Below are 15,944 nucleotides of genomic sequence, written 5' to 3'. Positions count from 1 at the left end.
TTTATGAAAGATTCGCCACAGCGTTTTTGGCGTCACCTTGCTCCATCACGTGAGGATGTGAGGTATGTTACCAGCAATGAATGTATAATTACAGACTCTGCGCAAATTGCTGATAGGTACAACGAATTTTTCCATTCCGTGTTTGACCCTCCCCTACCATTGTCTGCAGCAATAAGAGAGAAAATGACTAATGCCCGTTCAGACATGCCAGACATTGTCCTAACTGTAGAAGGTATACTTTCACTTCTCTTAGGCCTAGACACGAAAAAGTCTCCTGGTCCGGATGGCATCCCTAACGAATTCTTGAGACGATATGCTGAATGGATCGCGAAGTATTTGCTGATAATTTTCCGTGCGTCTCTTGAACAGCACAATTTACCACATGATTGGTTAATGGCGCGAGTAGTGCCAGTTCATAAAACTGGGGACAAGCATAGAATTCAAAATTATAGACCCATTTCAATTACATGTACTTGCTGCAAAATGTTCGAGCATATCCTATCAAAAAGTTTGTTTAACTATATCGAAAGCTCGAACATACTTATTTCTAACCAACACGGATTTAGGAGCCGATTGTCCACTATCACCCAGCTTGCAGAAACGGTACACGATTTTGCTCAGGTAATTAATGAAACAGGTCAGGTGGACGGAATTTGCCTCGATTTATCAAAAGCTTTTGACCACGTTTCCCACTCGGATTTGATTGGTAAGCTACTTGATCTCGGAGTTAATTTAAGTATAGTTAAGTGGATTCATTCATACCTTACTAACAGGTCACAATATGTGGAAGTGAAAGGAAAGAAATCAAAAATTCTAAACGTAACATCAGGCGTCCCTCAAGGGTCTGTGTTAGGACCTATATTGTTTCTTTGTTATATTAATGACATGACAAATGGGCTTAATGATAAGATAATGGTTCGTTTATTTGCAGATGATTGCTTAATATATTCTAAAATATCATGTCATGAGGACCAATTGGAATTAGCTTCAGCACTAGAAGCAATCAGCAATTGGTGCACGCGATGGAAAATGAAAATAAATTATGAAAAAACTGTTTATGCGCGAATAACTAGAAAAACAAGAAATGTGTTACTTTTCAATTACAAGTTAGACGGTAATCCAATAAAACAAGTGAGCCATTTCAAGTATTTAGGCGTTACGATATCGGATGACTTATCTTGGAAAAAACACATAACTAATTTATGTAATGCCGCAGAGGTTAAACTTTGGTCACTAAGACGTAGACTTAAACTTGCTCCCCGAGATGTTAAACTAACTGCATATCTAGCATTGGTACGTCCCGCGCTGGAATATGCTAGCATAATATGGGATCCGTATAAAAAGAAGGAAGTAAATCAGATTGAAAAAATACAGAGGCGTGCAGCAAGGTTTATTATGTCAAAATATAGGCACACGGATTCAGTGACTGAGATGCTCACTGAACTAAACTTGCCCGAGCTTTCATTGCGGCGAAAAGTAGCTAGACTAAAATTTATTTACTTAATGAAACATAACCGCTTCAATTTCGACACTCAAAGGTATTTGCAAAACAGAACGTCACGGATATCACGGTCCGTTAGGTCTAGCCATGAGGACCAATTTATGCCCATAACTGCAAAGGTTGACTCATTTAAGTACTCCCTCTTTCCTAAAACGATTGAAGATTGGAATGCGCTACCGCATTGCATAACGAAAATTGATTCCCTAGAACACTTTGAAAAATCCGTACTGGCCTATTATTCTGCTATGTAGCAATCCTCATACATAATTAGCTTCTTCATGCAATGATAGGCAGCATGTGCAATGTGACATGATTGAAATGACTCTGCGGATATTGACGAAGTTCCTGTATGTGATGTTAAAAATTTGATTTTGTATGATACATGTTTGTTATTGATTGTAGTGTTCGGTGCCTGTTCAATGCTCAATGCTCATTTATATTACATATGTGTGAATATTCTTGTGTAAAATTGGCATAATTAAGCAATTGTATTTTCTGGTTTGATTTTTGTAGCGCTCGTGTTTGTAGCGATCTTTGAAGCTTATTTTATGAGTTCTCCACCCTGTATCGGCCTTTGGGCTAACAGTATCAATAAATAAATAAATAAATAAATAAATAAATAAATAAGAATCCGTCGTTGAGCGTCAAAAGCTGGGCAATGACACAGAAGGTGCTCTAGCGTCTCATCGCAGCCGCACAAATTGCATGCCGCACTGTTAGTCATTCCTATTAGGAATGAATAGGAATTTGTAAATGCGACGCCCAACCACACGCGACACAGTAAAGTTGCTTCACCACGGGAGAGTCCAGGTGGCAGGCGAAGTCGCAATTTAGGGTCGAGAGAATGCAAGCGTGAGTTGCTGAAACCTGGTGAATTCCATCTTTGAAGTGTGATGTGGCGAGCAAGTGATTGCCGCGCAGCGTCCGTTCTTGAGAGTGGTATAGGCACTCGCTGATGATTTTGATGAGCCGAGCGAGCAGCTTCATCGGCGCTGTCGTTGCCAACAATTCCGCAGTGGCTCGGCAACCACTGAAATACGATGTCGTGTCCTTTCTCAATCGCATGGTGATGAGCTTGTCTTATTTCGTACACTAGCTGTTCGTGTAACCCGTGACGTAGGGCAAACTGCAGAGTTTGTAGGGCTGCTTTCGAATCGCAGAAAATGGCCCAGCGATTTGGGTGGTAATCGGATGCTCCTGTGCAATGACAATCGTCGCAGCTGTCGAAGAACATCTCGGGAGGCCAAGACATGTCCGAAGTGCTTGGGCTTGTACGCTCTGTAGTGCAAGGAGATTAGTCTTGCATGTGTTCGACAAGACTGGAAGACTGTAACGAAGAAATCCGAGAAATAGTGCCGTGTAGAGCTGTAACATAGAGCGCACGGATGGTCCCCACGATTTTCCAGCTATGAACTTAAACATATTCTCAATACAAATGAGTTTTTTCTTCATGTTGGAGACATGGGGACTCCAGGTGAGGTCTCGATCCACAATAACGCCTAAAAACCTGTGAGTTTTCTTATATGCAATTGAGTGGCCCTCGATGCGCACTGGGTAGAAATACATCGGTTTTCGTGTAAATGCCACTAGTGCACATTTTTCCGTAGATATTGTCAGACCTTGTCGGCGAAGGCATGCCACTGTCAGGGTTGCTGCTTTCTGTATTCTAGCGCGCACTTGTGGCCGTGTCACGCCGGACGCCCAGATGCAAATATCATCTGCGTAGAGCGAGACATTGGCGGTCTGTGGTAGCGTTTCGGTAAGCCCCACTAGAACGAGGTTGAAAAGAGTCGGACTCAACACTCCGCCTTGTGGGACACCACGACTGGAAATATATCTATTTGTCGGGCCATCTTCTGTAAGAACAAACACTGATCTCCTTGAGAGATAGCTCCTAATCCATCTAAAAACGTGGCCTCCAAGTTCTGCAGCCTCAAGAGCTTGGAGAATGACTTCGTGGGTTACGTTGTCGTAGGCACCTTTTACGTCTAAGAAGAGTGCCACAGAGAGACGCTTCATAGCTTTTTGGTGCTGCACGGAGGTCACAAGATGCTTGGAGCAGGTTTTACGTTGTCTCAGTGATGCTGGCCTACAGCTCAACTTGAAAAAATTTCACTTTGGGGCACGCAAGCTGACAATTCTCGGACATGTCGTGTCGAAGGACGGCGTTCTCCCCGATGCCGCAAAGCTCCATGCTGTTAAAGACTTCCCAAGGCCAACGTCTCTAAAAGACTTGCGTAGTTTCATTGGCCTCTGCTCGTACTTCCGCCGCTTCATTCGAAATTTCGCTTCGATTATGGCACCGCTGACAGAGCTACTTAAGGGAGACCCCAATCTTTCCGCGTCGTCCCCGGATTGCGAATAGGCCTTCGTGACGCTACGTCGCCTGCTTACAACACCACCGATACTGCGCCATTTCGATCCCACTGCTCCCACGGAAATCCATACGGATGCTAGCGGCGTTGGTCTTGGCGCTGTGCTCGCCCAGCGAAAGCCCGGCTACCAATAATATGTTGTTGCTTACGCGAGCCGCACTCTCACAAAGGCTGAAGCGAATTATTCAGTCACTGAAAAAGAATTTCTAGCGATCATCTGGGCCATTACAAAATTTCGTCCATACCTGTACGGCCGGTCCTTCGATGTCGTTACCGATCACCACGCACTTTGCTGGTTGTCGTCCCTCAAGGATCCCTGCGGCCGCCTAACCCGGTGGGCACTGAGGCTCCAAGAGTGCGACATCCGGGTTGTCTACCGCTCAGGCAGAAAGCACGCCGATGCCGATGCTCTTTCGCGCTCGCCTGTCCACGCTGACATTGTCAGTGTATCCGTCCTAGACGACCCACTTCCCCCATTCGCTTCTGTCGACATGGCTTTGGAGCAGCGCAAGGACTCCTGGATTTCATCTTTGATAGATTACATCTATGATTCACCTGCACGCCCACCATCCCGAGCGCTACGCCGACAAGCTTCGCACTTCGCCATCCGCTACGGAATCGTCTATCGCCGTAACTACAGTTCCGACCGCCGCAAATGGCTGCTTAATTGTCATACCCCGGCAGCTTCGCACTGATGTATGCGCCGCTTTCCACGCCGACCCTCAGTGTGCACACGCTGGTCTTTTCAAGACCTACACCAGACTACGTCATAGGTTTTATTGGCGCGGTATGTACACATTTATGGGAAAAGTACATAAGCTCTTGCACAGAATGTCAACGCCGCAAGCCTGATCCTTGCCGCTCTTCTGGACCAATGCAACCTTTGCCGTGCCCTTCTCGACCCTTTGACCGCATTGGAATAGACCTATACGGGCCTCTGCCATACACAGCTGCTGGCAATCGCTGGGTCATTGTAGCTATAGACCACCTCACCAGGTATGCAGAAACGGCCACTCTACCAGCCGCGACAGCTCATGACGTTGCCTCCTTCCTGCTTCAACGCTTCGTTCACCGTCACGGCGCTCCCCGCGAACTCCTGAGCGACCGAGGTCGCGTCTTTCTCGCCGATGTCATTCAAGAACTTCTCACTGAATGCCGCGTTTTTCATCGCTGTATCATCGCATATCACCCACAAACAAATGGATTGACAAAGCGCTTTAATCGAACTCGTGGTGACATGCTTTCAATGCTTGTGGCCTCCAACCACTCCAACTGGGACCTCATCCTTCCATGTGTCACGTACGCCTACAATACGGCACCCCAGGCAACGAGGGGCTTTTCTCCCTTTTTTCTTCTATATGGCCGAGAACCGTCATTTCCCATTGACACTATTCTTCCTTACTGTCCCGACTTATCAGAGGGTACACCAGTTTCCGAAGCCGCCCGGTATGCAGAAGAATGTCGGCAACTAGCTCGCTCTCTAACAACGCAAGAACAAGCGCTACAGAAATTTCGTCATGACGACGGGCGCCCCCACAACCAGTTTTCGCCTGACGCTCTCGTTTGGTTGTGGGTGCCTCCTACTTCAACACCAGGTGTCTCCTCCAAGTTTGTATCCCGATACCATGGACCCTACCGGGTTCTACAGCAAACTTCTCCGGTGAACTACGTCATTGAACCTCTGACAACCCCTACGGACCTGCGTCGCCGAGGCCGCGAAATTGTCCACGTCGATCGGCTCAAGCCGTATCACGAGCCCTTCGTCCTCACGACGCCTTAGGCCTCCTGCGCGGCTCCGTCTTCAGCGAGGGGGGAAGATGTAAGGAAGAAGTGCGCCGTGCAGAGCTCCGCAGCCGGATCGCCAGCTCTACTGAAGTGGGGCTCGGGCTCGACGCTGTTCCTGGTGTGCCTGGCTAAGCCTACGCTGTTGTGTCTTCCTGTCGGCGTCCTTCGTGTCGTCCACAGCCGTGCCAGACTTCCTTGTCATACAGTCAAAATTGTGGTGTTGTCACCACCCTAAATAGAGCTTGCATGTAGGCTCCCTAGTTTTTCCTCTAGTGTGGTCGTGCCTTAAAAAATAATATTAAGTCGAGGTGGATTGAAGGATTAGGCTTTTGTAATAACGAATTCGTCATTCGTAAGTAGCGAGAACAGAGCTTTTGTAAGCGAGTAAATGACAAAATTAGAAAATTGGAGTGGCGCCAGCTCTTGGGGGACTATAATATCTCTCCTGTGACGACAGCACTGACTGATTCACAGAGTGTGCCATTGAGGGAGCTCACGTGGAGACGACGTTAACTCATCCATCCTGGCGCGAGCGGTTCAAATTGAGCAGTAGTAGGGGTACCTTGGGCGGCAATTTTTTATGCAGCAAAGTGACATAAAATTGGCACAGAGGAAACGCTGATATACTGCTTGACGAATAGTCTATCGATCTAGCTTGACCTAATATTTTCCATTAGCGTCCTTATGACGATCTGCCGCCGTCGACTGTTGATTCTCTTGGCATCACTGTCCAACTCCGCTTTTTAACTTCAATATCAGATATTGATTCCTAATCCATAGCGCCTTCCTTTAACTTTATCTGTGCTTGATTAGGACGTTCTTGCTGGCTAGTTGGTTCATACTTGCAGAAAGGCTAAACTGCGCGAAAAACGAGAACAAACGGAAGAAACACACATCACAAGCGCAGATTTACAACGTTGGGCTAAGGTTCCTCCTGCGTTATTCTTTACATTCCAGTTATGTTCACGTTCCCTTTCGTATGAAAGGCACGTGAACATAACTGCAATGTAAAGAATAACGCAGGAGGAACCTTAGCCCGACATTGTAAAGGATGCAATAGGTAAAGGTGAGGGTCTGCAAAAGACCTATAGCAAACCGGTCTTGGAAGACTCGACTTTTTTGATCACATCGAGAGACCAGACCAAAAGGGATATTGTCGAAACATTTCATATCACAAAATTTAGCGACAAGTGTGTCAGTACGCCGTCTGTTTCTCTCTTACAGCAAGAAGTTGCTTTTCTCGAAAGCACTCGTAAAAATTGGTAACTTCACGCGCGGTTTGTTTGGTTTCCATGATTGTAATCGCTCGCGAGTTCAGGTTGAGCTTCATCTTTTAACGTGTTCTTACTCTATCCTCGAGCCATTCTCACAAGTTTTCACGTTTTTTTAATACTGTCACCTTCGCCTTTACTACGGATAATTGCTGTTTTCATTCTGACATTTTCGTAGTTTTTCGTTCCCTTTTTTGTCACGGCCACCTTCACTCATGTTGACTTTTGCTTTAACCATGTGTAATCATTGTGGCTTTTCATTCCCTCACTTATCGCCTATACAATGACAATGATGTTTATTTTCGCATTAGTACAGCGTAATGACACGAAGGAGCGTGCGGAAAAAGCTGTCATTTCAACAGCTTGACAAAGCCGTCGGTTACTTACACTTCGGTTAATGTCAATTAAGAGGTGACATATGCCGCCTTCCTTTCTTTGTCCTGATATTTTTTTTTTCTTTTTTTTTGCGTAGCATACATTGGTACACGTTGTGGTTTATCCGGTGCGAGCAGTTAGCCTGCAGAATTCTCTCTTATGTCATCGGCACCTGTGGGAGTGACGATGTAGTCACGGGTCTGGGTTCTTGCTTGAAATCACCTATGCTTTGATTACCAAGAATAAACATCCCGCGCCCGTGGTGTATTGTGTGTTCCTTCCGCGTGTCCTCGTTTCTCGCGTAGTTTTACCCCCGTATTCAGAAATGCATGTTAAGTTGAAGTCCGTGCCTGACTTGATTTACGTGACGCCTGTCGTGAACATGCCGGTGGAAACGCAATGAGCGTCCTGGGAACGTTCACGCCAGGCGTCACTTAAATCAAGTCAAGCTTGGGCTTCAACTTAAGGTGTATTTCTGAATACAGGGGTTAGCCTTCCCTCTGCTAGATGTAATTAAAGGCCCCTTGTCGCAGAAAATCCGGCGTCGGCGACCGGCGTGCGATGTCGGCTTGGTGGCGGAGAAAATCATCCCCAACTACCCCAACCACCTCGACCGCGCAGGCGCTCCACGTGGTGCAAGGTTTTGGTGAACAAAAATTGAATTTCTCACAGTGAAATCCATCAGAAAAAATGATAAAGTACCACTTTACCATTGGGCGTCGGATTCGCCGTCGGACTGTTTGCCAATCGGCGTCGGATTGTAATTTGTATGTACGAGAAAACCTAATTCTGCTACGAGGAAACTCAAACACAAACCCATTTTCCAGCATTCCTACCAGACCTACAGCCGCGCGCTCGGGTACTTTACTTGCAAAAATGATATCCAGATGGCACTCGCATCCTAGCCTGGTCAAATTGTGACTTCGCCTGCTAATTCGTTTTGGACACAGGCGCGCGTCGGGGGAATAGCAAACAATTAATAAAATAATAAAAAGGGTGCTTGGGCCTTCACATTTTAATATAAGACCACTTTATTGCCCCTGGAAAAAAACGTCTTTCCAGCAATGCATTTCTGTTTAAAAGTGAAGCCGACCTTAAGGGGATCGGTGTAAGCTTGGTCTTTGTAAGCTGGCTTTCCCACGTTCAGTATTGCAGTGAATGAAGCCTACTTGCCGTATGCGAACGATACGATGCGAACGGGTCCCGATGACGCTATCGCGCTCTACTCTTAAAGGCGAAGCTTAAGCGTACTCCAATTTTGTCGTCTTAATGGGGAGGCCGCGTTTGCAGGGGTATGAGCCATTGCTTAAGGGAGTATGAGCCATTCATTGTCGTCGCAGCCGTCGCATCGTGGTTAGTTTAAGTGCACCCAGGCCGAGCTTCGCTGACCCCCATTTTCCGGTAGGGGAAGCACCGCCGCATTGCTCAGACCTTCAGGCCCAGCAGGCCTTGGTCCAGAGCACGGTGTAAGAAGAACAGGTGCTCCGACGACGCGGGGGCCGCTGGTGAGAAAAGCGTCTCACTAATGGTGGAGTTTCACGTCTGCACCGCTGCACGGTAGCACACGTTAGGTGGCTGAAAAAGCGGAAATTCGAACTTGTAAGTAATTGCAACTGTACGTAAAGCTCGTTGAAAAAACGAAAACACTTTTAACAGTAATTTTATTCACTGAAGCATTCTAACCAACTGCACGTGCTCTTTTTCATTCAACACTCGCGATATGACAGGATTGCGTGTGTTTGTGCTCAACAGCAAGAAGTCATTGCTGCTGAGTCATTCTTGAGTTGTCAGCCGTCTACTATATAACTAAGAACTTCCGTATTTAAAACCAGATTGACGTTGACCCGCGGTGTCCTCTTATATTGGTGTAACGATTCTGACATACGCAAACGTTTACGAGTGCCAGATAACCAACCATTCGAAGTAAGCAACGTGAAGCCAGTGAAAGCGGGGGGAGGGGGGGGGGGGGGGGTTACGTTAAATTTAAATGTACAAGTAATAGCGTGCTAAACAAATCATGCAGTGGTAATTTAGCAGAACATGCGAGAAAAATGCGTTAGCATTACGTTGCAACTCTGTGAGGTTCCGAATCATGATTTAAAACCACGTTCACCACATTGCAAAGCGTTGTTAAGGTGCTCACTCGACATGTCTAATATTCGTACATATACACACACGCTCTTCTAAGCTCTACCTCTACCACGTGACCGGCTTCCAACACTTCACACACATACACTTTGGCACTCGTAATGCTTACGCATTAAAATATTAAAGTGAACGGAAAGATAACTTGCCACAGGAACCCCCATTTTCTGCATTACACATGCGGCGGTCATTCTCCCGCCACCACTTCCTCGATGTCGTGAGGTGACCCGACGGTTTATCGGCTCCTACGTGTTGGTTTCGGTCCTCGCCTGCCGCAAATCGTCTTTTCGTCCACTTTCATTTCCCTCTGTGATTTCTATTTAAACGTTACAGTTGACTTCCCCTGTGCTTTCTCTGCAGCTTCCTTGTCTGTTTCAATGTCGTTTACGGTTCTGACTAATCGAAACTCGAGCCCCTCGGATCTCGTTCGAGGCCCGGAATAGCCGTGTGTGGCGGAGTGCATTCCCAGCCGGCTTTGTTGCGTCCAGTGAGCCACCTGGTGGGCAACGTCTCCGACCTGGCGGTGGCCGGCACGCTGACCACCACGACGACCCTTCAGTGGCACCTGGTGCAGCTGGCCCTCCAGCCGAGCGGGCTGCAGTCGCAGCTGCAGCGCGAGCTCGACGCCGCCGTCGGGCGAGAGCGGCCGCCTGCGTGGGAGGACCGCGGCCGCATGCCGTTCACCGTGGCCGCCATCTGGGAGATGTACCGCTGGAAGGTGGCCACGCCACTCGGCCTGCCCAGGGAGTACGCACTCGTTGGTTGCACGGTTTAGTCCTGTGCGCTGTACGAGGCGCCCGTCGGACGATGGGATTTAGTACAAATGGACAGACTGGTGCGCACAGATAACAGCTCACAATCCTACAATACAGTGGCTTGCTCATTCGACGGCACATTGACTTCTTGCTGCGTCCTGCAGGAAGATGGCGCCGCCTTCCCTCGGTATTCCTGTACACAGGAAGAACACGAGCACTCTACGAAACAGACCATACGACAAGAAACTGCGTATTCCGCGCATATCTTGCACGGACTTTCACACACGTCAGAAGAGCGACTTCAAAGACTTTTAGCTAGAGGTCTACGCATATGTCTAGGAGTTCCACGAGCGACTTCTAGCCGTCTTGTAATAGCTGAGGCTCGCCAATCACCGTTTCCAGTTATGAGAACTACATAAACATGCCAGCATTATTTTCGTCTTCAAACACAGCATAAAAACCACCCATTAGCTCTAGACGAGATAGAAGTTATGTTCATAAAAAAATTCTGGAAAATCTTCATATATTGCCAAGAAATGAATTTTGGAACTCAGATGTCGAATATACTCCATAGCTACTTACTCATCCAATAATCGAATTGTCAGTAGATGGCATATTCAGAAAAAGAGATATGTGCATTCAAGCTTCTCAACAACTAGCACTTTACCAGATTTATATGCGGTATTCAGGATACATAAACGTCTATACAGAGGGATCCAGTGCAGCAACCTCGTCAACTTCAGCATTCTATATACCGCACTTCAATAAACAAGAATCATTTAGGTTATCACATGCGACTTCGTCCACAACGGCTGAACTGTTCGCAATCCTATGTGCGGTAAAATTTGTAACTTCAGTACGAGATGCGCAAGAATGGGTAATTTTCAGCGATTCACAGGCGGCACTAATATCACTCTGCAGCACAAAAGCAAAAACAATCAGTGATAGTATAATATATGAAACACTTACAGACCTCACAAAGGCAAGCCAAGAGAAGCATGAAATAAGATTCCAGTGGATACCTGGACATTGTAACATTCCTGGCAACGCAGCAGCCGATGAAGCAGCACGACAAGCACACCTCAAAGATGATGCGATTTCGCTCCCAATATCAAAAAATGAATTACGCTGCATTATAAGGACAACATATTTCAAAATGTGTACAAATACGTGGTTTGACCAGAATTCGAAGAGCTCTGATTTATATCATTTCGATCCGCTTATTGAACTCAAATTTCCATTATCATTCGACAGAAATATGGAAACCCTTATTCATAGATTACGACTAGGCACTGCCTATACAAAACATTTCTTACATAGAACTGGCCGTGCGGAAACCCCCGAACGTGATTGTGGATTTGTAGATGAAGTTAAATATCACCTCCTTTTAGATTGCCCACATCACGACACACCAAGACGCCGACTTAAATCAACTTTAATGGCATTAGACCGCAGACCTTTCAGTTTAAGGAACCTTTTGGGCCCTTTGTCAACAACGGCCTTGCAAAAGAGCGCTCTAAAAGCGTTAACATTTCTCGAGGGGAGCGGCATTGTTGGCAGTTATTAACGCTTATAATGTTCCTTTTATTTCAATATCGCTGTATATGTATATGTGTTTGTGGGTTATGTTTATTATTCTGTTCTGACTATATATCATAATCAGCGGGTGGTGCACACGATGTGTGCACCACCCGCTGATTAGATACTGTATTGTAAGGTGCCATTATTATTTGTATTCTTGAGACTTCTGCAGTGCCGTGGAGTGATTGAACTTCTTCATTGTATGTACCACGTTTTTTTTTTTTTTACTTTTTTTACGTTGTCGTGTTGCTGTGCAAACCTTGATTGTATGAGAAGGTTATTTGAGATATATTCTTGTACGTTGAACCCTGTATGTAGTAGGTTAGACCCATTCAAGAGCTAAGGAGTAGCCGGCGCCTTATTTGTGCGTCAACATCTCCTTATATCATATCAATAAAAAAAAGGGCTCTATTCTCGACACGCATGGCGGCTGCACGGCCGCCATTCTCCACCATGTTGGCTATCTGATTGGCTGTCGAGAGGTCACGAGCTTTGAAATTTGTGCCGGGAAGCGGAAGTTTTGCAAAATGCAATTTTGCGTTTTCATCAAAATGACGAAACGTGACGTGGAGCTGCAAATTTTATCGACTACTAGTTTTTTTTTCTGTTCCTTGGCACCTACATTGCGACTTTAGCACTTTAAAAAGAAAGTTGACGGTAGTGTGCAGAAGCCCGTGCTATGCATCTGCAATTTCGCGAATATGTGGTGGCGGTCCAAGATAGCCGCCTTGTCAGCTTGCTGATTGGCTGAAGGAATATGCCATGAGGAGCGTCACATGAAGAGCTGTTTCGTAAACGTCAATTCGACGTTGCGTGACGTTGCGCTGGGCCGCCACTGCAGAGATTGTCCGCCGTAATTTGTGGTGCGACGTGACGCGCGAATTGTGCTAATGAGCGGCCATATACAATGGCGGCAGAGAGGCATGTGTATCGCCGCATTTTCCCCGTCATTCGTGGCCGTGAAAATATTTTGTTCATAATACGTGCTCATAGCATTTGCATCGCTCTCGGGAGGTGTTAGCATTTGTGTTTTGGACCATCATTTTTAGTAAAAGCACGTTTATTTAAAATAATATTGGTTGAACATAGCAAACTTTCTGCGACTTTTTGCACTTTTCACTGCTCCGTTTGTATCGTAATCAAGATTAATGACTTTTCACGTCATCAGAGGTACGGTGGATATCAGAGGCTAAGACAACGGCGGCTTTTTAATTTATAAAAATAAATGAACGCGAGGCGGCGCCTTGAAGTTTCCTCGCGCGCTGCGAGTAAGCAGCTAAGTGAACAAGAGATGGCAGCGCCGGCCCTTGCGTCGTAAAGTCCCTATATTGCGTCGCGCAAGCGGACACCTGTGGCGCGCGCAACGCTATCGACGATATCCGGCCGCTTCTCAGCCAGGCGAGTCGGGCTGAGTCATTTGCGTTTCACGAGATAGCGATAACGCGGGCTAGAGCAAGTGCTCATCACCACTGGTAGGTCGCGTATGTTGTCTCAAGGTAGAAAACAAGCGCATGGGCGCCAATATACGATGACTCATTCCATAGGCGCCGATTACGGGGTGCTCCGGGGCTTGAGCCCCCCCCCCCCCCCCCCCCCCCCCCCCGCTCCTAAAATGTCATTACCAGAGTCCCGTTACCCAAATCATTTACGGTCTCTTTTACGTTGCCTCTACCTTTTCCCTTAAAATCTTAATGTGGCTAAAAGCTAATTGCACCATTGTTGACGCGGATGTGCACGGCTTTTATTCATACTTTCACTTTATTTCTGATAATGCTGACAGTAGGAACACTAGCGCATTAGAAGCACCAACGGCGTTTACCTCATCCGTAGCTTTTCACTTCAACGCGTTATTTTAATTTCCAGTGTGAACACCACGCACAGGCACATTATATTTAAATGTGTACACAGGACAAAGTTTATTATATTTTTAAAGCGAAAGAAGTAGCCAGCTAACAATTATTTCTAATGATATGGATAGCCTATATGTCTAGAGAAACAATATGTTGCTGTATGTTCAACTCGCTACAAATTGCTTTGCGCGCTTTTTTGACACTAAAAAAGACCTGCAGACTTCAGTGACCCCTTTGGCAGAGTCTTTTATCAACCGAGTGTGAAATGCACGTGAGTGATATGTGTCGCAGCATTGCTTCTCTTTCCAGTAAGTAATGCTAGCGACTCATAAAAAAAAAACAATAATTTACAACATTTATTGGGGATGGGAACATCGTAACGTGCATGCAGAGGTCATAAATATATATAAGTAACTTAGTAACCGAAGTGACGCCAAGCCGGATTCACTCGAAGTAAGAATCAATAGCAGTCATACGCAGCACAGCTTTTACTAGGAGTCAGAATAAAAAAAGAGAGAGAGAGAGGCTGCAGTTTCGCCGCAAAGGCGAAGCAGTATTTGTGATAGCGAAGCATAAGACAATTACACGAAGGAAGATTCTTCCCTTATAAATCCGGGCCGCACCCCCAACTTGAAAGCAAATGTTTTTTTTATATATATATATATATCCAACCGAGAAGCAATCGCGTTCACCGCTGATTCCTATCACGCTCCACTGCGAATTTTCCCGCGCAGCGTACTGTCGCACGTCGCAACTATCAAAAAAAAAAAGTCGGTTACAACTTAAGATGACAGGAGAAGTGCACCGGCCTGATCACTGAATCGCAGTAGCCGATTGCCACCGCGACTAAAGAAATAGTCCCGCTGACACGACTCGGCCCAGCTCGAAGCACGGGCTGCCATGTCCTCTGTCGGCGGGGTCACCGGCCGTGCGGCTCATGACGTCAGTCTTGAGTGCGCGCTCATTGATGGACGCTCGTGTGCGTCCGCCTTTGAGGGGCAAATGTCACTGCCTTCTAAAGGTGTACACGGCTATAGATGGCGAAAGGAGGCGATCGCGGCGGTTTACGGCGGATTTCATACACGTAGTTGGAAAAATTACATAAAATGGCCCGGTCCCATGTAAGGCTCGTCAAAATTGCGGCAAAAACTACGGCCCTCACACGAGTCTGTACGTTGGTTATATCGCCTATATGAATTGTAGTAACATTTCCTTACTAATTGTGCCATCATCGGAGTCATGAGGGAGGTAGTGGCCGAATACTGCACCAGGGAGGCCAATTCCTGTTCTGGTGAGGGAGTGACTTTGATGAAGCTTTATGGGCCTTCCTAGTTTGGTTACACCTGAACTAGTATAGCCCCACTAGCTCTCGGCGATATATTTTTTTTCTTGCCGGTATCAGCACCACTCCATGCCTGAAAATGTGGTGGACTGGAGTAGGATTCGAACTTACTACCTTCAGATTTCTACCTCTGCTCCACGCCACCATAACCGGTGGACCATTAGGGTTACAGAATGGATACCAAGAGAAAAGAAGCGCAGTCGAGGTCGGCAGAAAACCAGATGGGATGATGAAGTTAGGAAATTTGCAGGCGCAAGTTGGAATACGCTAGCGCAAGACAGGGGTAATTGGAGATCGCAGGGAGAGGCCTTCGTCCTGCAGTGGACATAAAATGTAGGATGATGATGATGATGATGATGATGACTAATTGTGCAATGCACCGGCCATCATCATCATCAGCCTATATTTTATGTCCACTGCAGGACGAAGGCCTCTCCCTGCGATCTCCAATTACCCCTGTCTTGCGCTAGCGTATTCCAACTTGCGCCTGCAAATTTCCTAACTTCATCATCCCATCTGGTTTTCTGCCGACCTCGACTGCGCTTCCCTTCTCTTGGTATCCATTATAACTAGAATATCGGCTATCCCCGTTTGTTCTCTGATCCACACCGCTCTCTTACTGTCTCTTAACGTTAGTCCTAAGATTTTTCGTTCCATCGCTCTTTGTGCGGTCCTTAACTTGTTCTCGAGCTTCTTCGTTAACCTCCAAGTTTCTGCCCCATATGTTAGCACCGGTAGAATGCAATGATTGTACACTTTTCTTTTCAACGACAGTGGTAAGCTCCCAGTCAGGATTTGGTAATGCCTGCCGTATGCACTCCAACCCAATTTTATTCTTCTGTAAATTTCTTTCTCGTGATCAGGGTCCCCTGTGAGTAATTGACCTAGATAAACGTACTCCTTTACAGACTCCAGAGGTTGACTGGCGATCCTGAATTCTTGTTCCCTTGCCAGGCTATTGAAC

General features: G+C 46.5%; 1 protein-coding gene across 1 annotated transcript in view; it reads left to right on the top strand.

The window, feature by feature from the left end:
- Window positions 1–15,944, top strand: part of LOC125944620 (cytochrome P450 2J3-like) — a 97,146-nt gene that overhangs the window by 68,221 nt on the left and 12,981 nt on the right. The window contains exon 6 of the mRNA XM_049665125.1: window positions 9,941–10,199. Within this exon, the coding sequence (XP_049521082.1) occupies window positions 9,941–10,199 (259 nt within the window). The remainder of the gene's footprint in view (window positions 1–9,940; window positions 10,200–15,944) is intronic.

The sequence above is a fragment of the Dermacentor silvarum genome, chromosome 4 (genome assembly GCF_013339745.2).
Source record: "Dermacentor silvarum isolate Dsil-2018 chromosome 4, BIME_Dsil_1.4, whole genome shotgun sequence".
Classification (NCBI taxonomy): Eukaryota; Metazoa; Arthropoda; class Arachnida; order Ixodida; family Ixodidae; genus Dermacentor; species Dermacentor silvarum.
This window is presented reverse-complemented; position numbering and strand designations above follow the sequence as displayed.